The sequence below is a fragment of the Fulmarus glacialis genome, unplaced genomic scaffold, assembly GCF_000690835.1.
Source record: "Fulmarus glacialis isolate BGI_N327 unplaced genomic scaffold, ASM69083v1 scaffold610, whole genome shotgun sequence".
Lineage (NCBI taxonomy): Eukaryota > Metazoa > Chordata > Aves > Procellariiformes > Procellariidae > Fulmarus > Fulmarus glacialis.
Genome location: NW_009189458.1, coordinates 108,434 through 130,052, shown reverse-complemented (window position 1 = coordinate 130,052; position 21,619 = coordinate 108,434). Strand labels below are relative to the sequence as shown.

The 21,619-nt window shown below is 37.2% G+C and overlaps 1 protein-coding gene across 1 annotated transcript in view; it reads left to right on the top strand.

Annotated features, from left to right (window-relative positions):
- SPON1 (spondin 1, extracellular matrix protein) overlaps positions 1-19,435 on the top strand; it is a 33,672-nt gene extending 14,237 nt beyond the window's left edge. The window contains exons 3-11 of the mRNA XM_009582060.1: positions 11,849-12,050; positions 13,124-13,264; positions 13,654-13,729; positions 14,172-14,354; positions 14,695-14,865; positions 14,978-15,145; positions 16,032-16,196; positions 17,508-17,771; positions 18,615-19,435. Of these exons, the coding sequence (XP_009580355.1) occupies positions 11,849-12,050; positions 13,124-13,264; positions 13,654-13,729; positions 14,172-14,354; positions 14,695-14,865; positions 14,978-15,145; positions 16,032-16,196; positions 17,508-17,771; positions 18,615-18,778 (1,534 nt within the window). The 3' untranslated portion in view covers positions 18,779-19,435. The remainder of the gene's footprint in view (positions 1-11,848; positions 12,051-13,123; positions 13,265-13,653; positions 13,730-14,171; positions 14,355-14,694; positions 14,866-14,977; positions 15,146-16,031; positions 16,197-17,507; positions 17,772-18,614) is intronic.
- Positions 19,436-21,619: the final 2,184 nt, after the last annotated feature.

Below are 21,619 nucleotides of genomic sequence, written 5' to 3'. Positions count from 1 at the left end.
CTTAATGACCATTTTAGGGATTCTTGGGAGGAAAAATAGCTTATGATGTTAACTGCAGCTAATAGCTTACCATATCAACAGATCTTTGACTATAGTAGTGTGAACTGTACTTGGCTAACACATGGTTGGGACGTCAGCCATAAAAACCAAACTAGTCGTAGCCATTATAACAGCAACATCACTGTACCTGTAATGCACTGACTTCATAATAACATGACTTTCAATCAGCTGCATCCAGGAAAATAAAACTTCCAGCAAAGAAATAATTAAATTTGTACAAACCTGTCTCATTGATAACAAGTCATCATGAACAACTGAAAATAAAAGGATATAAGATTGCTAGTAGCTAAAGCATGAAGAATTGAAACAAGGAATAGGCTGATGAACTGTCCGAGGTACAAATTTATTTTCAGTGACTTGCCATTGTAATGAAGTGGGATGAGTGAAATGTGGTTATATTTGACATCACACTGGATCTGTGTTATCCTAAAAGAAAATATATGAGTATTTTGCTGAAGGATTATGATGTGCTTTTCTCTTGACAGATGAGTTGATTTAAATTTTGAGATGATTGAAAGTATTTTTTAAATCCCTAAGTGGCTCTCTCCAAGTACAGATCTCCTTTTATAAGAATAGAAGTTGTAATGTTATATTGTATGGCCCATATTTTGCCTTAAATAGGCACTCCGGGAATATTTTTAAAAGATTTTGTGTGAGGTATGTCTCGTCTAAACTTAAAACCCTACTTTAATTCTATGGTGAAAGCATTGCAATCTCTGTAGTGTATGTATTTATAACCATGAACAGTCTTCATAATGAATAGCTACCTAAGCTGTCTACATCTGTAAGAAATATGCTGCAACAAGAGCAGATCTGTGGAGTGGAACAGTGCTGAGGAAGGGACACATTTTAGGGAGGGGGATTGCTTTGGGTGCCCGCCGTGCTGGTTGCATGGAGCGCGGGTGTCTGCTGGCAGCGGGAGGACGGGGGAAAAGCTCCAGGCTAGATTATTGGAAGGAAATCAGGTCTGCACTCCGAGATTGAGATTCCGGTATGAACCGGAAAGCACAACGGGAAATTCACCTCAGAAGCGCACCTCTGATTTTGACTAAAACACCCATATACTTGTCCCTCTGTGCTCGTATGGGACGCTGCGCAGTGTCATTACCCACGTTACAATTCATTGTTGGCACAGAATAGTAGAAAGTGATTTCAGGATTTGCCTGAACAGAGGAAAATAGCATGCTCAATCATTTTCTTGTCTGAGTGAATATGACCAATGGATTCATTTTTTTAACAAGTGCAAAATGTGGGAAATGTTATATATCAATTATAGTTCACCTTGTAGGATACTGATTACAATCCCTTGTCTTCAATTGGTTTAATTTCACTGCATGTTAAGTATTCAGATTGAAATTTTCATGACAAGTTAGAGGAAAATGCAATGTTTTACTTATGTTTAAAATGTTATAATAGCTGTTTAACTATGAAGGTCTTGTATTGCCATGTTTTGGAAAAATGACTTGATAATCAATGAGTTGAAAAACTCATCCACAACTGACCAAGTTTAATGAATGTACAGAGATCTCAGTATCCCTGTGATCCCTTGTTAACATCTGGTAGCTCATTAGTTCTTCAGGAACTGACCTCATTTGAGATGCCATGTAAAGCATGAACGGCTGAACAAAATTTTTGCGAAAGCTTCCACTATGGAAGCCAGTAAAATGCAATGATAACAAAATCAGAATGCAGAGCTCAGGCTGATGGGGGAAACATTTTCAGACTGAAGCCTTTTGGAATGCAAAACAACTTGTAATAGTTAAAAGTGAGATATTTTGGTGAAACTGCAGGAGAAGTGGGGGAAAGCAGCACATATGAATTGGCATTTGCACACTATGTCATGGCCAACAGTATTACTCTTGCAAGAAGTAATCAGGACCTGAGTTTATATAACACAGACAGCTGTAAATGTGAAATATTCTTTAGTGATTCCACAATAAATGATATTTTCCTTACATTAATTACAAGTAAAAAAAATTATCTTGAAGTCCTAAAACTAAGAAATGGTCAAATTCCAACCTATTTTTTCAGAAACTAATGTCTTTAAAGTAAAAGCTTTCACAGGAAATATAACAAAGGCAAAAAGAAGCCAGTTCTCAGAGGAAAAATACATTATCTGTAGAAGAAATGCAAGCGCGTCAATTTAAAGTAAATATCTTGTTCAGGTTTTTTCGATGAGATATCTTGTTATAGTCCTATATGGAAAAAATGCTTTCTCGCAGGGTATTTGTTATGCGGTGATGATGAAAATGCTTTGTCTTTAAAAAAACTCAGGTTTCATGGTCAACTGCTCACAAGGGAACAGGGGTGTAACTTTAATAATTAATATTTCTGGGTTTAGATATTTAAAAAATCTAGTTAGTCATAAGCTGCAGTAGTAACAGTAAATTCTTGCAGAACTTTCTAGGCATTCCGTGGTATCTACTACTGCAAAGAGATATAGCCATAAAAAAAAAAAAGAAAATACCATGTTCTGGTAGCTCTGTGCTTTTTAAGTGTAATCTTTTACTAGCGTGGATGTACTATTTGAGTCTTACAGTTAAAAGTCATATTAACTGAAATAGTTCGATGACATGCATCCCAGGAATAGAATATGATGGTAGCCTGCAAAGATTTCTGTTGCTTCCCCCCACCCCCAAATATAGTGTTCCATAAAGTATATATTTTTATTCTTGCATGGCAACATTTTATTTCGATAGTGCCACTACAGCATGTGTGTCTTTATTTCTGTAAATCTCTGGAGGTTTTTTGCCCCCCACAAATCTTTATCTCTCTTGTTATCTCCCACTGTCACATTGTGCTGTCTATCCTAAAATGGGGTAAAAGCCAATATCTGTCAATCCAGATGTAAATGAAGTTTCCTTCCACAAAATGACAGTATAGTACTAGGAAACATTTTCAAAGTTTGGAGATTTTGTGTACAAAATGAGAGGAATGAGAAGGCCAGACAGAGTTGCTTGTTTCTATGGCAACACGATGATGTGTCTGGTTCAGCTATTTTCTCCTGTTATGATTTTATAGATAGCTGGGATTAATCCAGTGAAGTTTAACATAGTCAAGAATAGAAGAATTCTGCCCCCGGTCTAATCAGAAATAGTAATGCATAAAGGACAATCTGATATACAAAATACATATATAGGGAAAAAGTCATTTGTGACTTTTGATAACATGAAGGCAAATACGTAAATCTCTCTGGAGCTGCGAAACAATTCTGGGTGCTTCAGCTTTGCATTTGGCTAATGGTTAAACTATATTTTAGGTCAGAAAACTTCCTGTGGTATATCCTTCCTTCCTGTGGTATATCATTCCTCCACACTGTTGATGTGCCGTCTTAAGGACCACCATTTTCCCTAAACCATGAGGTGATCCCCGCTTGTATGACTTGAAGTACTTTGGAAGTTTCATAAAAGTGTCAGGAAACTCCTGACAGCTGTATGCAGGAGTAATTTATGTTGACTGAGCAGTTTATGCATCAGCAGAGCTAATCAAAACACTTTTGTTAAAAGGCTTTGACTTCAAAATGAAAGCTTTCACGTAAGAATTGGATCTAAATGGTAGATTTATGGTTTCACATTGAAAACAGAAAATCTTCCTAGTGTTTTTTTTTTAATATAAATTCTAAATTTTATCCAAAAAGCAGAAATATTTGTTTCACCAAAACTAAAAGAACTACTTGCAGTAAATCTCAGACAAAACACATTTTAAAAATCCATATAAAATAATTGTCTTTTTTACCAGTTTTTATAATTCATCTAAATTTGAGATTGGGTGTGATTGAGCTCAAAATGCATGTATATATTTGGATAATTAATATAAGATAAAAGCTTTAATCATGTGAATTTCCATTTTATTAATATTTTAGGAACTCAACAAGAATGACTAAACCCAACACCATATACTGCCCTCGCAACTTGGAACTCTATTTTAATGGCTCTACAGAGCTCCACGTAAATGAGAAAAGAACATAGTCTCTTATTTTTCACAGAAAACAGGACTAAATAATGCTGGGTTGTATACTAGCAGCACAAGGCTGCAAATTTCTACCTCCCCTAGCATGAAGTCACATGCTATTGTAAAGTACCGTGTTTACCTGAGTCTTTACATTTATATATACATTTATTAAGTGTTGACTGAAAAAAACCTAATCACAAAACTACATCATGCTTATAAAAAGAATTAATGTCTGAAGTGTTATGTGTATTATTGAGACTTAGGGAAACTTCATTGTTTGACAGATGGTCTGACACCCACATTAAGAAATTCATAATTCAATCCCAAAAAAGTAAGGAAGAACATATGTGTTTGGTGGAAAAGAAAAAAAAAATTGTATCAATCATTTTTTTTGTCAGAGCAAGCACATATGGCAGTTCCATTTTCTATCACTTACCATTTACTTTCTATTTAAAATTCAAATGTCACTAGGCAAGGAAAAAAGTTGCGTGTTAAAACACAGAACAATCACTGCAAGAACTTTATACTAATTGGTCATGGAAATTAATTGCCATCCAATTAAATCAAACTTACTCATCCCATTCTATCCTTGCTTTTGTTTTCTTTACATGTTCCTCCCATTGGTAGTGACTGGTTTATGATTATTTCCCAACCATCTGTTGTCTTTCCGTAAGGCAAAACAATTTCCCTTTATAATTTTCTGAGTAATCACGTATGCATTATTTTCACACAACTATCTGTCTACTTACTAATCCTAACTCTTCATTTTTGTGTAAATACTCACTAACTGGAACAATTTGCCATTTAAATTTCTAGTGAACAGAAATCTATATGCAAAATTTCAAACTTCCAATTGTTATCTCTGCATTGTTATGAATGTAATGGTAATTAAATATTTACTCTAATTCACGTCTCCAGACACCAAAAGGCATATGTAGGTTAGATGGATATAGATGCTGAATGAAATGGAATGTGTATCGTATTAATAAAGGTGGTGAGATGTTGAACATCTTCAGAGATTACACTGGGACCAGGGAAATGTGAAATGCAATTCCTAGCTTTTGACACTTGCAAAATAAATGGTTTTGAAATGCACAACAATATTATTTTAAAATCTTTGAAAGGAATTTGAAGGAGTATCTACATTTCGTAGATACTCCCATAAATAGCCTCATAGTAATTTTTGTTAAAAGGAGATTTTTGCTGTAATCTAATATTCAGAATAAATTAAATTGGTAGAAAACCAGAGTTCATTGCTAAAACAGTCTCATAAGTAAGTCAATGCTGTTTATCTGATATTGTTAATGGGAGAGGAAAGGATCAGAAATCTGGCTGTGGTGGTTCTTATGCTGGGTTGAAGAACAGATCTCTCATCACGGTTTAGCCAGGTGAAAAAGAGGTACAAAGCAACAGTGCTCTTACAGCATCCCATAGGATTTCCATTCTAACTATAGCTGTAATTACTCTGGGCAGGCAACTGGTGGCCCCCAAGCTCCTAGGAAGTGAAGAAGAGAGAGGTTTCCTGAATTCCTATGGGTGGAGTCCTTTGGCTTTGTACTCAGCCTGCCCTGGCTAAAATGCAGTAATGCCATCTATTGCAAAAGGCTTCCTGAAACATGGTTTGATTGTAAATGCACAGTAAGTGGTCTAAAAAGTGACAGGAGGTTATTCTAAACAAGAACAGTTGTTGACAGCACCGTTGGGATAACCACACCTAACTGGTTTGTGACAACCTGCAAGGAACACACACACAAATCAGCAGTTTTCAGAAATTGCAATCCTAACTTGAGATATCTGAGAATATTTTTGAGTGAGGAAAGCCTGTTCACGTTTGTTAATCATATCATTAAAGTGTACCCAGTCTGAAAGTATTAAATCAAATAGCTGGTATGTTAATGAATAATATATCGTTATTATCTAAAGTAGCATGCCAGGTACATTTAGATGACGATATGAAAATGTCTGAAAGATGTGCTGCACAAAGTCCCTTCCTTTTGTAATGCTTTTTAAAAATACTTAAATTAATGATATTTTAGAACAGCATTTGTTCTGATTAGTGGTTCTAATGTCAGTGGTAATGACATAATCCCTTAGTTGTGTATGCAATTACATATCCATCTCTTTTAGCTGGTTGTAGGCAATATTCTCATTTTTAAGAGCTTACATACAGCAAGGTAAGAGGTTGTTTTGCGGGCCTTTTTGTAGTCCAAAAGGTAAATGAATAAGAATTTGTTGCAGCTTTCTTTATTCTTTCATAATGAAATAAAATAGCCAGACTCTTAACTGTCACCTCCTCTGATTTGGTGCTCAGAGACAGTAACGGCTTGGTGTTAAAGTGCTTTTCAACTTTTTATATGGATGTCAGTCAAATTTCATTGACTCAGTGTTCATTTTATTGTAGTTTTCTTCTCCCTGGCTCTTTTAGGACATGCACATGTTTAAATTATTCATTAGGTTAAATGCTTACCTGCCCTGCATTTAAGCAGAACTTAAGAAGGATTCTCCCCCTCCTTCTGTGCAGCTCTGAAATTCTTTTTTTTACGTTCAGGTGTTGATATCTGTGCATAAAACTTTGTTGTCCATGTAATGGTCCTAATTGTTATGCATCACTTCATAAATGGTTTTCTTAACAATACGTCATCCAAATATGCCATCTAATTTGTTCTGTTAGATGCAGACTTCTAGGAGAGTAGTATTTTCCATTCAATTTTAGATCTTAATTTTCTTCTGTTCTTTTCTTTGAAGCTAGTGCACTTTTTAGGATGTTATAATTTTAAAGTTTATTCAATAAAACAGATGTTGTGTAGGTGCTGCTGGTAGGCAGGAGGTGCGGAGCTGGAAGTTCAGGAGTGTGAAGTGTGTTTCCATGCTCATACTGTTATTTGTATCAATAGCAAAAAGTTCTAAAGATGAATAAATAGATTGTTCATCCTGGAAAGTGTATATGTGATGTAGTGTAAGACTCTAAAAAAGAAGGATGTCACTTTTGCTGACTAGAGGTTTAATAGGTTTAAATTCATTTACTACTTCCCTAAAATATGCCATTTTCATGATCTATGTAATCAGCTAAATTCTCAGCTTAAAAAAAAAAGTGTTTTCACATCATCAGCAACCCCCAGAACTGACGCTAAATCAGTGGCAATGTGGCGCACAGCGCTCTCAACTCCCTACCTCCTCCGACGGTTATCAGGCTTGGGCTGGTTTCTCCTGTGCTTACACCTTTTTCTTCCTCCCTGAAAAGGCTACTACGTTATCCTTAGCACAAGCGAGATCAGGTCCTGGTATACTGAAATCAGTCTAGTATCCAGACTCTAATAATAGGCTTAGGACGATTTATACCTTAATACAGCTCTGTGAAGAAACCTGGAGACGTTTAAGCTATTTCAAACTACCATATGCTCCATACAGTTATTAAATCCATGGTATTTTACACTTTCCTGTTCTCTCTAATATGCCCACTTAATCACATTATTTTTTACCCACAACCAAAGTCAGAACTTGGATAACTGCGAAGCACTGCACAAATTCAGTATTTCTGAAGATGTTTCAGGCTGTTAGCGTTTCCTCCACTGCTGCATAACGCGCATCTAATACATTGTTTTAATTTATTTGAAAAAATTATTTGCGTTTGTGCTGCCACAGCTAGAATCACTTCTAGCAGCCAACCTGGTGAGTTTAACAGCTAGCAAGAGATTCTCTGCACTACACTGCACTTTGCAGTGGAAATACAGATGCTCTTCATGTTCAAATCTGTCCTTGTATAACAGACTTTTGTGTTGCTGGAAAATTCTTTATGCATGGGTGAGGCAAATGGCTTTCTTAGACGAATATAGAACTGTATATTCGTCTACTAGCATCCAGTAGGAAAATTCACATTGACTCCAATGGTACAAACTCAAGCCTATCAATGGTCTTATTTGTTGAGCTAGTTAGTATCATAGAGACAAAGAGTACATGCTCGGGCTGCCTTTTTCTACGTCTTTTATGTATATACTAATCAAATATTAAATCAAAAGTAACCTCAAAGTTTTATTCTGCAAAATATTATTTTTACTATTTCTATATCCAGTAACTCTCCACAACCGCCTTCCTTATGTGTGCTCTATTACCTTTTATGGGGATATCAGTAGAACACAACAGTACTGATTCGACACTCAAAAATACACCTTGCAGCAAGTTGAGTTTTCTGTTGGTTTGTGAAAGGCTTTCTTAACCCCCTACCCCAGCAGTGTTAGCAACTAGATTGTCACTTAAGAAAAAAAACTTATAAAGCAAAATCATGTTTGTGCTCTTTTAACCTTAAAACAAACAAACAAACAAAAACCCCCGGGGAAAAAAAGAGCATTTTCTTATGCTGCTCAGTATATGGCACCCCTATAGCTGGAGATCCAAATCATGCTAACAGAAAGAAAATAGAATAAACATAAAGGAAATGGAAAACATTAGTACTTTGCTTCGCTCTGTACTACGTGACAGGAACTGTCAGCAGGCTGATCAGGCTGACAGTGGAAAAGTAGTTTGCTTCAGCCAAGGAAAGCAGGATTCCCCAGCCCTGTGGGGCTCTCGAGGTTGTCACCTAGAACTTACCTAATGTTTAGGATTTGCTTTGCAACTCGTATTTGCCACTGGTTTTATGCATGTACTGTGTAGGGGAAGGAAAAGGGACATACTTGTCTCTTAGAGCAAATTCACATCAGTTACAAACTTTAGGCTTTGCCTGTGGGCATTACCAAACATGCTCAACCTGTCGCAGAAGAAAACTTTCTTAAAATTTAAAAGCCTTAAAACGGCAATATATACTTGTATTAAAAGCAGAGATAAAGATGATGATCTACATTCCTATTTTATCAGGTGTGTTGATAATACAGAAGTGAAAGAGGTCGGTTTTAGGGTGCACTTAAGTACATTTTTACACTGGTTTCCTTCAGGGAGATCCATAGGCCAATCTTGGGACACTTGAGCCAGATCTGTTGTTGAGATATGCGTGGAAGGATTTGGGTTCCTGCCAGCTTCATAAATTTGTCATTCATGTGGATACTGGAAACATTTGAAATTTGTCATTTTATTAAAAAAAACCACTAACAAAAGAAACCACCAAAGATCTCTATTGTATAAGCCCAGTCAGTGCCTATCCCTGCACCTAGGTAGTAGTTACCAGTTGAGTTTTAGATCAGCCCATTTCTCTTCCCTAATCACAGCAACTCAGGAAGGACCGTGAATGTTGAATGTTGGGCAACATTATACAATTGTTGTTCAAATTTGTATGCATATTGCTTACAAGTATCCATGCAGAAATTAGTTAATAGAATAAAGTAGCAAGTGCAACAAATACATTTTTATGGTAATATATATATTTTAAATACTTCATTCTTAAACACTGCATATAAAAAATTTTAAAATGTCCAACCTAGTATGTTGTGCTGCACCGCAGACAAAGTGCATGTGCATTGTGTCCACGTCTGCACAAAAGTGGAGGAAGAAGAAGAAAACTTGTCTCCATTCGTCCTCTATTACTCTTTACATTTCTGTGTTAAACAGTTATGGGATAAAATATAGTAAAATGACCGTGAAACTAGCTATCTGTCTTGAAGAAGAAGGAGAAGATAGGTAATTTTTGTGAAGTGCTCTGAAATTGGAAAATTATGGGAGGCTCAGGTTTACTCATAAAATTTAACACATGCAAAGGCTTGTAGGCAAAGAGTATCTCCTACTGAAGTGTTCCTTCACACGGTTTCAATATTGGCATAGTTATAATTTAAATACACAATTCATTTTGATTTATATTAATATCATGATTAATATTTACTTTCCTAACAAAGCATTCAAAGCCTTAATTGTACATGCCTATCGCATGACTAACAGGTGATGAAAGATTTCCATTATAATGTGTCTAGAGTAGTCAAGCGATTTCAGCCCTCTGCCTTTAAATGGTATGATTGTGTCTGCCTCTCTTGTCTTTCCTGAGAGCATGTGTGCACAGAGCATTGAAATGTCACGTCATGCAATACATACCAACTAACAGTATCGGCTCCGGTGCCGGACGCAGCAGTGAGAGGCTCCACACTGCCCTTGCTTTTCCCTGGAAAGAGCTGACCTGCGTCTCTATTCTGCAATGTCCATATTAGACATATTCTTAATCTAAAGATCAGGTATACAAACACGCATCGCTTTGTTATTTTTACTGTGTACTGTTTTAAATATAAAATTCCTATAGGGAATTCTTAGAAACCCTTATAATGCAGTAAATCCTTTAGTTAATTAGCAGGCTTTTTAAGACTAATCACTGCTATGTACTTGACAAATATATCAGGATACTGTCTTCACGGAGCAAAGTTGATACCATCAGTCATTATTTTATTACTTTACATTAGACAAATTGTTCCACTGACATCAGAGTTTTATCTGCCATGAAAAAAAAAAAGTCATTTGCATCTCTTTCTGGGAAAGGCAGGACTAATGTCATCAAACACTTAGAAAGTCTTCTACTCAGAGTCTTTAATTCAATGTAAGGTAATTTACACAGTAAGAAACAATTTCTACATACTCCGAAACAGAAGTGGCCAGAACATTTTATGTATTAGCAAATGCCTACTTCTGCAACTTGCCTCTTGAAGGGGAACTAGATACACTAACTTAGATGTCTTACATTTGAAACTGCGTGATAACTACTCAAAATCATTGTCTTTGGGCTGTTCTGTTTTTTCTAATGTGCTGAGAATGCTATGAGCCAGAAAAAATACACAAATGAAATGCCACATTTTTACAGGGATGCAAGCATTTATAGGAAGAATAAAAACCTTACGACTAAAGAACAGTGTATGTGCATTATATAGCTACCTAACCCAAAAAGGGAAGATGACTAACACTGTAAAAAAAAAACCTTACATTGAAAATAAACATGGTCTTTAGATGCTCATAAAGCAGTGTGTTTTGGCATAAAATTCAAAAAAAAAACCCAACTTGATCCAAGTCCTGCAACTGCAGAAAACTTGGGTTGACATCAGACCAGTATTTGGTAGAGCGGAATTGCCAAAACCATATTTTAAATAACTCTGCATTTGTTGTTGCTCATGAGAAAGAAGCCATGAAGAAGTCCAGGTTGTCATCCGTGAACAGAAACCTCAGGCATGATTTTATTTTCCATTTGCATAGGAACGTGATCGTTGCTCATCAGCATCGCAGAGCACTGCATGCTTCAGCACCATTTCTTCCTAAGGGAGCGGCTGACAAAAGGCTGGACGAATAGAGGCATTTTCACATACACTGGCGGAAACCTGCAAAAGTCTTGGCTGAACTCTCTAGGGCTGGCAATGGCCATTAATGTCTTACTTATGTGAGCACCAAAACTGTATTAATCAGTGCTTTTTTTTTGCACACACACACAGTAGCACTTCCAAGCACTTTGGTATTAGACTTTGTATTATCTTTGGGGGGAGGGGGGGGCAGTCAAAAGTATCTCAGCAATCAAAACCTCAGTGTATTTCTCTGCTATTTTACTTCAAATTTTTGTAAGTATCGTGACAGATTTTTTTTATTATTATTATACAATTAAGACATAAGCATGCTGCTGCAGCTCTTTATTGCTACATCTCTCTCACCCATTAAACTGTAAATCTCCTTGAGTGATGTCAAAGCTGTTTCTCAGGTGGTTCATGGAGACTAAAAATACAGAGTGCTGAGCAGGAGTCCTCTCCCTGTCCTGCTTCTCCATCTCCACATACCAGATACAGCGTCATGCCAGTGTTCAGTATCTCCCAGTTTGAAGCACCGGTTTCATTGTTTTCTAACAGCAAACTTGAATTCAGTTGTTAATAGTCTTCCTATGGCCAATTTGCAGGAGAGCTGCTCCCTCTGCTGAGTTTTCTGTCGATCGTCACCGGCACCTGATGTCCTTCCTCACCATGCTCGGCCCCAGCCCGGACTGGAATGTGGGTCTCTCTGCCGAAGACCTCTGTACCAAGGACTGCGGCTGGGTTCAGAAAGTCGTTCAGGATTTAATACCCTGGGACGCTGGCACAGACAGTGGTGTTACCTACGAGGTATGTGGACTGTTTGTAATATATTCAAAACATGAAGTTTACCTTAAAGCAGTGAAGAAGGAGAGCTATTTGATCTGTGGTAATGCCATATATGCCTTTGTACTACTCTAGTAAAAATTTTGCTTATAATGAATGAAAACTCATTTAGAGAGATGCTAGCTACAGTTACTGTCGGTCGTTGTGTCTGAATTCCCTAAGCATTATTATTAATGGGATAATGTTACATTCACCTGGGATATTATTATATTCACCTGTTAAATAAACGGAGGACTTAGTTTGCTGAAAACTAAGCATTAAGGTGTCCAGACCCTCTGATACAAATCTGTGCGCCAGCAGCAGCCACATCAACTTGAGTTTTCTACTGTTCAACCCAATGCCAACTATTCTGGTTGGCACAGAAAACTTAACTATTCCTTACAGCAGGGACTGAAACTCTGGACTTCTCATCACTACAAGACTCTAAAATCATCCATTTTCTCTGTCTCCATCACTCTCTCAGTCTAGGAGGAGATTCACATCATCCTCAGGTAACGTCCTGTTTTTGACCAAATTAGTTATGTCAAATTACTGAACAGGTTAGGTCTCCTTGGGTGACAAGTGTACCTACACTGTGTGTCTATATAGACAGTATAGATAGCTGAAGCTAGGCAAGATTAGTGACATCCTCAAATACCACGCATATTCCACATATTCCGTATACCACACATATTTTCAGATGACAGAAGATGGTTGTTTTTTTCATTCAGACCTGGTCTCTTTTGAACCTAAGGAATTTTTCCAGTTATAATGCAGCTCTGGAGGCATACTGAATAATTTTTTTTTATTAATGTAGTTATCCAACCATACAACAAGGCATACATCTTATCGTGAACCCAGCTTCAGGGCTGAATCCCAAAGTGTTAGAGAAGTGCTTCCTGACAAAAAAAAACCCAACACCTTACTATTAAGTATGAATGTACCGAGTTCAATTTTCCAATTTAGCAGTTCGGAGAAGTTTTAATTTCTGCAGATGAATTATATTATTAATAATTATTAGTCTCTTTTTTAACATTTTTTTTTCTTTTTGATTGCAGTCTCCTAACAAACCTACAGTGCCTCAAGAGAAGATCAGACCACTTACAAGCTTAGATCATCCTCAAAGTCCATTTTATGATCCAGAAGGAGGATCTATCAAGCTGGTAGCAAGAGTTGTCATTGAAAGAATTGCACGCAAGGTATGTGTGTGTGTGTGTGTGTGTGTGTGTATATATATATATAAAATTCTCAAGCAAGCAAAAAACCCCACTTCAGAAACCAAAAAAACAATTCTTCCTGTCCCCTCCTCCCAAATCGACACTCCTTAACCTACCCACAACAAAGATAATGGCAGAAAAGAACTAATACTCTTTCTTAAATTTAAAACTGTCTTAAGATATTATTTCTCCTACTTCTGGTAATTGCTGCATCTGCTTAACTGGGGATTTTTTTTAAAGTATGCATTGGAATTAGAAAAGAAAAAAGCGCTGCAGATGCAATAGTGCCTCACAGTATACTGTTTTGGCCCCTCTCGCTGCATACACATATGAGTTTCCTATATCCAATCTCCACGATACTTTCTTTGCAGGGGGAGCAATGCAATATAGTACCTGATAACATAGATGATATTGTGGCAGACCTAGCACCAGAGGAAAAAGAAGAAGGTACTTTTTAAATTAGTTTCTGCTGTACTAATTTATATTTTGTTCCATTCTCCACTGTCATTTCTAGATAAAGTACAAAACTGACTTGGGAGCAAAAGTCCCACTCGGTGCCAAAAAGTGATTTAGGTTTTCATCTTTTCTGGTATCTGCTATTAGCCTTCCCTTATACAGCAAAGAAATTGCATGTATACCTGGAAGATGACAATAACAATAAAAGCAATAAGATAAGCCTTTTGGGGGTTCAAATAAAAAGATTTTTTTTAAAAAATGAAAGTTGGCAATTGGTCTTTTTTTTTTTCCTTTGGGTTAAAAAACAGAGAAGATAAAGTACAGGAGGAAAGAATGTATCCTATTACCATCTAAAGTAATCACCAGCCAAGTAAACAGAAGCAAATGGAGGACAATCTATTTTTAATGTTCACTGCCTTTTTTTACTTTTTAGATGATACCCCTGAGACCTGCATATATTCAAACTGGTCTCCATGGTCAGCCTGCAGCTCTTCTACCTGTGAAAAGGGCAAGAGGATGAGGCAGAGAATGCTTAAAGCTCAGTTGGACCTCAGCGTGCCCTGTCCAGATACCCAAGATTTTCAGCCATGCATGGGTCCAGGCTGCAGTGATGAAGGTAATCAAGAGGAAAGGGTGGAGGAGAAGAACACCTTGTAGTGTTTACTTTTCCTTTAAAGTTCTTAAAACTGTTGGTTGCTGTATAACTTGGTTTGTGGCAAACAGAGGAATAATTGCTGAAGAATACAAATTGAACCTGTCTCTGGTCAATTCTGCAGTTCATCCGAGTCAGTGCATGAAGTATGCAGAAGTATAAAGGAAAGGACTAAAGTAAGCAATAGAGGAGAGGATAGAATGTGAGAAGCAGCATAAAAGTGATAATGCACACAAATGGGCAGCTACAGATTTATCAGCAAATACGTTAATATTGGCAATTGAAATGGTTCTCTGTATTTTAGATGGTTCCACTTGCATGATGTCTGACTGGATTACATGGTCCCCCTGTAGTGTTTCCTGTGGGATGGGAACACGATCTAGAGAGAGATATGTAAAACAATTCCCTGAAGATGGCTCTATGTGCAAAGTGCCTACCGAGGAGACTGAGAAATGTATTGTAAATGAGGAATGTTGTAAGTATTTTGTTTAGCTTTGTAAAACCCAGCCAATAGCAGGAGCACTGCCCAAAATATTTTTTTTATATGACCTCTATAGTGAATGATTTTCTCTGTCTATTTTGAATAGCCCCTAGCAGCTGCCTTGTCACTGAATGGGGCGAGTGGGATGAATGCAGTGCTAGCTGTGGCACAGGGATGAAAAGACGACACAGAATGATCAAGATGACTCCCGCTGATGGGTCCATGTGCAAGGCAGAAACTACAGAGGCAGAGAAATGCATGATGCCTGAATGCCGTAAGTGTCCATGAGTTTATGTCCTCTGGTATAGAGCCATCATTTCTGACACGTTGCTCCATCACACAAAGAATATAGCTAAACCAGAAGCAATGTTGCTTTTTCGTGTTCTTCTTAAAATTAGATCCCTTAGGGAATGTGCATTAAATACCACGTTCACCAACAGAATGAGAATATCAGTAAAAAATATTCAGTGGTATGCTATTACTGTATTACCCATACAGTGATATACATACTAGCAAGCCATACACAAAGCAACTCTAATTTATGGAATATGAGGTATATTTAATCATAAGGCTAGAATAAAACAGTGCCGTCTCCTTTTAGCCCATGAACAGTTCAGAAATTGAGGTGCTCCTTTTGTGCAGTCAGCCAGTCTCACCCTTACTGTGACTATTAATATTGTTTTTAATTTCTTAAGAAATGTTAAAATTTTCATCAAAGACAGAAAGAATTAAATTTAAAAAGATTTTTGGCAGATAAGATCTGGAAGTGTCACATTTTAGACAATATCATCAATTTGACTTCCAGTTCTGTCCACTGCAACAATCTAGGTTTTTTTACAGGAGTTATGATTGAAACATACCTTCTTAAACTATTTATTCCCTGGAAGCACTGGGACTCTGCAGATGTGAATAAGATATAGAAAAAGATAGCAAAGAAAAGGTATTAAAATCAAGCAAACCTTTCAATTTAATACAGTGTTTTCTGAGCTTCTTCAGCAACATCATTCAGCTTGTGATTCATTTTGTCCAAAGTGACAACAAAGTATAATTGGTTGATGGCAGATAAAACATAGTACATTTTCCACCTGTATTATTTTCAAATGTATACCTTCGTAATTTATGTATAACAAGAATCCATTAACTTTTTATTTTCGTATCAGATACCATCCCCTGTCTACTCTCTCCTTGGTCTGAATGGAGTGATTGCAGTGTAACGTGTGGGAAGGGAATGCGAACCCGGCAAAGGATGCTGAAATCTGCTGCTGAGCTTGGAGACTGCAATGAGGAGCTGGAACAAGCAGAAAAATGCATGCTGCCTGAATGCCGTAAGTGTGGGAAACTCTCTGGAAAGAGGAGGCTAATTATGTGTGTCACAGTCTATGGGTCAAAACTCTGTCACCATTTTGTAGCATCACTTCTTAGATAGGAGTGATATCAATTGTGGACTTTTTTTTTTTTAATTTTGTGTTATTATTACTATTAACATGCACTTTCAGCTATTGAGAGCTGGAATATGACCATGTCTTAACTTCTGCTTGCCTTACTTAACCCTATGCTGATGACCAATATTGCTTTAGGTATACGGTTTCTGCATATCTAACACACTACAACTTCAGGCAACAGTTTGTGCGCTTCCCAATACTAAATAAGTCAGAATTATAAAACCTATTTTTTTACTCAAATGCAGAATGTGTGCTAGGAACGAAGGAAGGAAAGAAGGGTTAAAATCATCTGTGTGATTCTTTTAGCTTACAGAAAGAGCGCGAAAGAGGCTCGCTCCATCTTTGATACGTCTCTGAACTGTATCATAGCCTTTTTACTGATCTGCATCCCTTTGCAACCTGGAATATCATATGAGGCAGGGGATGGTGTGGAGACAGCTGCATTGATTTTTTTACCTTACTCCACTAAAATCCCCCACTTCTTGGGTGGTGCAAATTTCTAGTTGCTTTGCAGTCTTTGTGAAGCATGATAGCCTAAGGCACTGCTGAATGAATAAGATATGATTGCTTTTAGTGTCCTGTTGCTAGCTGGTTTATGAGGCTTTATAAATAATTACATTATTTTTCACAGAAAGTATTGGTTAAAATGGCTTTTACACTATAATTTGCTAATTCAGCTTTTCTTAAATAATGTGAAATATCATTTTGATTATTGTTCACTGGGGCTGTAAGTTTTAAGCAATGCTGAAAGATGAAAACTTTTAAGGCGTAATGGTATTAGTGAATCTTGCCTATGGTGTAACACTACCAGTAAAGCGAGGCTTAGATCTCAGAGGTATCAGATTTTTTGTAAATATAACTTAATTTTTAACAGCTTTTCATTATAAAACAGACATATGGGTGGGAAAACTGAAGAAGGCACAGGGGACTTATTTATATGTTCTTTGTAATTTTAGTGATCTGCCAGCACCACTCTTGAAAAAGAAATTGAGGAAAGTGTCAAGTAAGAGTTCTGCTAGAAACGGACTCAGAAAATTTTGACGTGTAGCCTCACAACATTTGCTGACAAGACTGGAGGCTTAAGTTGCGTTCATGTATTTAGGGTGTAAAAACTCATTAGGCACATCTGTGTGTTTCTTCTTGACCTTATGTTTAGCTCTCACGGCTTTCACGTAATATTTCTCATTCTTGCAGCCATCGACTGTGAACTAACAGAGTGGTCCCAGTGGTCCGAATGCAATACCTCATGTGGAAAGGGCCATATGATCAGGACAAGAATGATTAAAATAGAACCACAGTTTGGAGGAACAGCATGCCCAGAAACTGTCCAACGTACAAAATGTCGAGTAAGGAAATGCTTGAGAGGCCCAGGTATGGAAAAAAGGCGCTGGAAAGAGGCCCGGGAGAAAAGGAGAAGTGAACAAGCGAAAAAAAATACCGATAGTGAGCAATATCCAGGTGAGTGTGAAACCATTTTTTAGTATGCTTACGTCTATTTGTCTTTTCTGTATAACAGGAGTTTGTGAGCAGCTCCACTTCATGCTGTGAGAACATTTTCAGCATTTCAGTCTAGGGAAAGTTTTAGCAATAAAGTAAAGCACAGCTGCTTGCAGTGTCTGCCTGGCACCAAAAACATGTGACCTAAATTTAGGGCACAGTGGAGAAAGGCTCACATCTGTCCATGTCCCGTCACTGCAAATATTTTGGCTTCTTCACTACAAAGTGTGGAATGTGAAAAAATCTAGAATGTAGACCTGGGGAAGGACTGATTGCAATTTCTGCAGACCTGGGTGATAATCTTTGCATCCAGTTACCTTTGAACTTTGAAAGTATTTGTTCTTGGATCCAATGCTGAATTTCAAAACTGAATTGATTTCCACCTCAATAATCTGATTCAGACTCAGGCTGCTCCGAGAGATCTGCTCAGACTGCTTTTTTAATAAGGGACTAATTATCAAGCACTAATGCCTCAAACCAATAAAACGTAGTATCTTGTGGTATAGTTTACATTATCTGGATATGAATCACTGCTAAGTTGTGGTTCACGCTTGTCCGACATTTAACAGTTTCGTAATTTTATCTGTCGTTTATAATGTAGACAGTAAATTTCTTTTTTAATACATTTTTTCAGTGTTTGGCAAATGCACCTTGATTATACTTAACTGGGGTTTCTTAATTTCTACTGTAATAAACTAGGCAATATGCTATCTTAGATTCATAAGATGTAAGTGTGCACACATACTGAGATATGTAGGTTAGACCAAAATACTAAAAACTTAATCAAATTACTTATTTTTTCAGTTTGTAGGCTGAAACCATGGACTGCTTGGACAGAATGTTCTACACTTTGTGGAGGTGGAATTCAGGAACGCTACATGATGGTAAAGAAGAGGTCCAAAAGTACTCAGTTTACTAGTTGCAAAGACAAAAAGGAGCTAAGAGCATGTAATGTTCATCCTTGTTAACAAAACACAAGGCTTCCAAGTGATGCACTCTGAGCTAAATGGAAAGTCAACCTTGGTTTGGTTTTTAAAACAAAAAAAATACAAAGTGTATATTAGTTTTCATTTTTGCAGTGTGGTTTGCTTTTTAGTCTTGCTGGTGCAAGAAATATATTTTATAAATATTTCCTCACAGATTTATGCTGAGAGTAAATCTTTGGTACTCCAGCGAGCCCTTAATGCATAAAAATAGTAAGTCATTATGAGTCATTTACTAAAATACAGACATATCTGTGGACATGGAATAGCCATATAGAAATACTACTTGTAAAGACAGGGGATGCATGCATATTAACATAACCAAGTTAAAATGAGGTGTTTCGTATGTGGGAGGATTTGTTTCTCATTTGATTTTGAAAATCCAAAGCAGTGCCTACGTGATTACACAACTATGCCAAGGAGTAATTTCAGTAATGCTGGTTCAATAATATTAAAGGTGCATGTTTATCTTTTTACACTATTGGATTAAGCTGATAGTTATAATAATTATCCTACATACTTTTCTTCACATGGATGCTATGGGCCGTGCAAAATGGTCTTTGTTTCTTTAAAACTTCAAAAGGAAATAATTTGTGCAGCTCAATAGCGATGCCTGCCCACTACATAGTCACAGTCACAACAGCACACAAAGAAAAGGTGTGAACGTCACACTGTATTTAGATGCCATATTCTTATATTGGGTCTTCCACTGCCTCTCAAAATGGATACAGAGCTAACAGAAATCGGTCCAAACACAGAGAGTCGCAACAGCTGTGTCACGGAAAGACTTCCACATGAGAGACACTAAAAAATTAAACTCAGTTTTGTGACGTTGTTAATCACAGATGAAGAGAGAAAGAGATTTATAATATAATAAAAATGGTAGAGAAAAGGTGAGCCAGGTTCTCATGCATCCCTTATAACAAACAAAAGGAAGGGAGCCTCTGAAATGAAACAATGACAGCCTCATAAAATATTAATTACAGATTGGCACAAGAATATATTTACAGCAGTATCATTTATGGTTTTTTACTCGGAGTATAGGAGGCTCTAAGAATTACTAAATTTGTGAGAATTACTCATTTGCAGATACACGAGCCAGGATAAACGTCTTCCCTGACCACCTGAGTGATCAACAAACTGCCTGAGATTAGAAAATAGCTCCTCAGCATTCTAACTGCTTTTGCTATTTTACACCATCTCCTGCAGAGTTTAGTGCTCATCCCTACACATAACCAGGTGTAGGACCAGCAAGACCTTGGCCTTCACTTGCTATTGGAATATAATACTGTCCTGTAAGTTTAACAAAAGTTAACATTAAAGATGAAGGGGACGGGTTATCTTTTGGTCCAGGAAAGGCAGCATACACCTATGTCTATACATAAGTAATAGCAATGCACTGAAAATAAAAACTGTTGCTGCTGATTCTTGAAACAAGCTTGAGAGAAATGAATGGAGAAAAATTTATTTTATAGTCTCTTTAAACCAGCCTTAAATAATTTACTCACTTCCTTAACACTTGGTCACAACCCTGAGAACCTGACACCCTGACACCCACGTTCTGAGCATCTCCATTTGATGTGAACCACAACGCACTGAGGCTGTTCGACTTCACATCACCGCCCTGGAATCCTCTCATTACCTCCCTGTACCTGACGGGCTGGTTGCGTTACTCTGTGGCGCTTTTCATCATCATTTCCCCATTGAACACTGTAAGGGCTGCTCAGGACTTCCACAGCTGTCACATCCCACCCCCTCAAGGTATTTTACTGCTTTTTTAAGATCTGGACTGAAGGGAGGGCCAGGGAAATAATGGAACCAACTGCAGTGTTTAGCTTCTCCAGCTGTTGCTAAATGAAATGGGTGCAAGCCCATAGCGAACCAAACCAGGAGGAAAAAAGAAAAAACCCACAAACAAGGTTTAATGCTAAAACCAAACACTTTACATTTTGCACGGCTTGGCTCATTTAATAATATTAATTCAGATAGTTTGCCTCCTTGTGCCTGTTGAAAAATTCTGCAGTTTATGTCTCTATAGCACTGTCATTACAGTGTAGCAGCAAGACTGTCCCTAAAAGTAATGTATTTATGACTTTACCTTGCACGTTACCCTTTTATGACCAAAAAAACCCCAACAAAAACCCAGTGGAATGATATAGATACCGGAGGAGCACATTTCAGGTGAAGAAACAGATGGCTGCAGAGAAGGGCTACAGTGAATAATGCCAAGTGCTCAGCCAGGGCAGAGCTACGTATGCAATCAAGAGCCACACACCACCTACCTTTGGGAGCCGCTCCTGCTGAGCCTGACAGAGGCTATCCCAGCTGAGGCTAATCATTCAAAAAATAATCTTTGACTATGAAAGGTGTGACAGAGTCGGTTTCGTAGGATTGGGGCAGAGGGACCAGAAGAAGAAAGTTTCTCCTGAATGGGAAAAATGCTATGAGTTTATGGACTGTATTTTATCTCATCACACCTTACCTTACTCTTTGATTTAATTGATTTAATAATCAATTAAAAATAATGTTTGTTAAGTTATTTTCATGTTTATTCCAGTTCATCAAGCTGTTTTGTCTTTTAATTACTCTCTTTGCCAAAGGCTACATAGTCCAAATACACCTTTAGGTATGTAGGAAATACACAACATTTTTCTCAACGTGCCCACAAAAAAAAGGTCCATTAAAACAATCTGGCATTCTTTTCACTGTGGTTCTTAACAGTTTGATTCTCCATATACTTTATTTTGTCTTAGAAGGCTGTTCAGTGTGATTTCCAGTCATTTCTCTTAGGCTCATTAAAGTTATGAATGTTGGATTTTTTTTTTT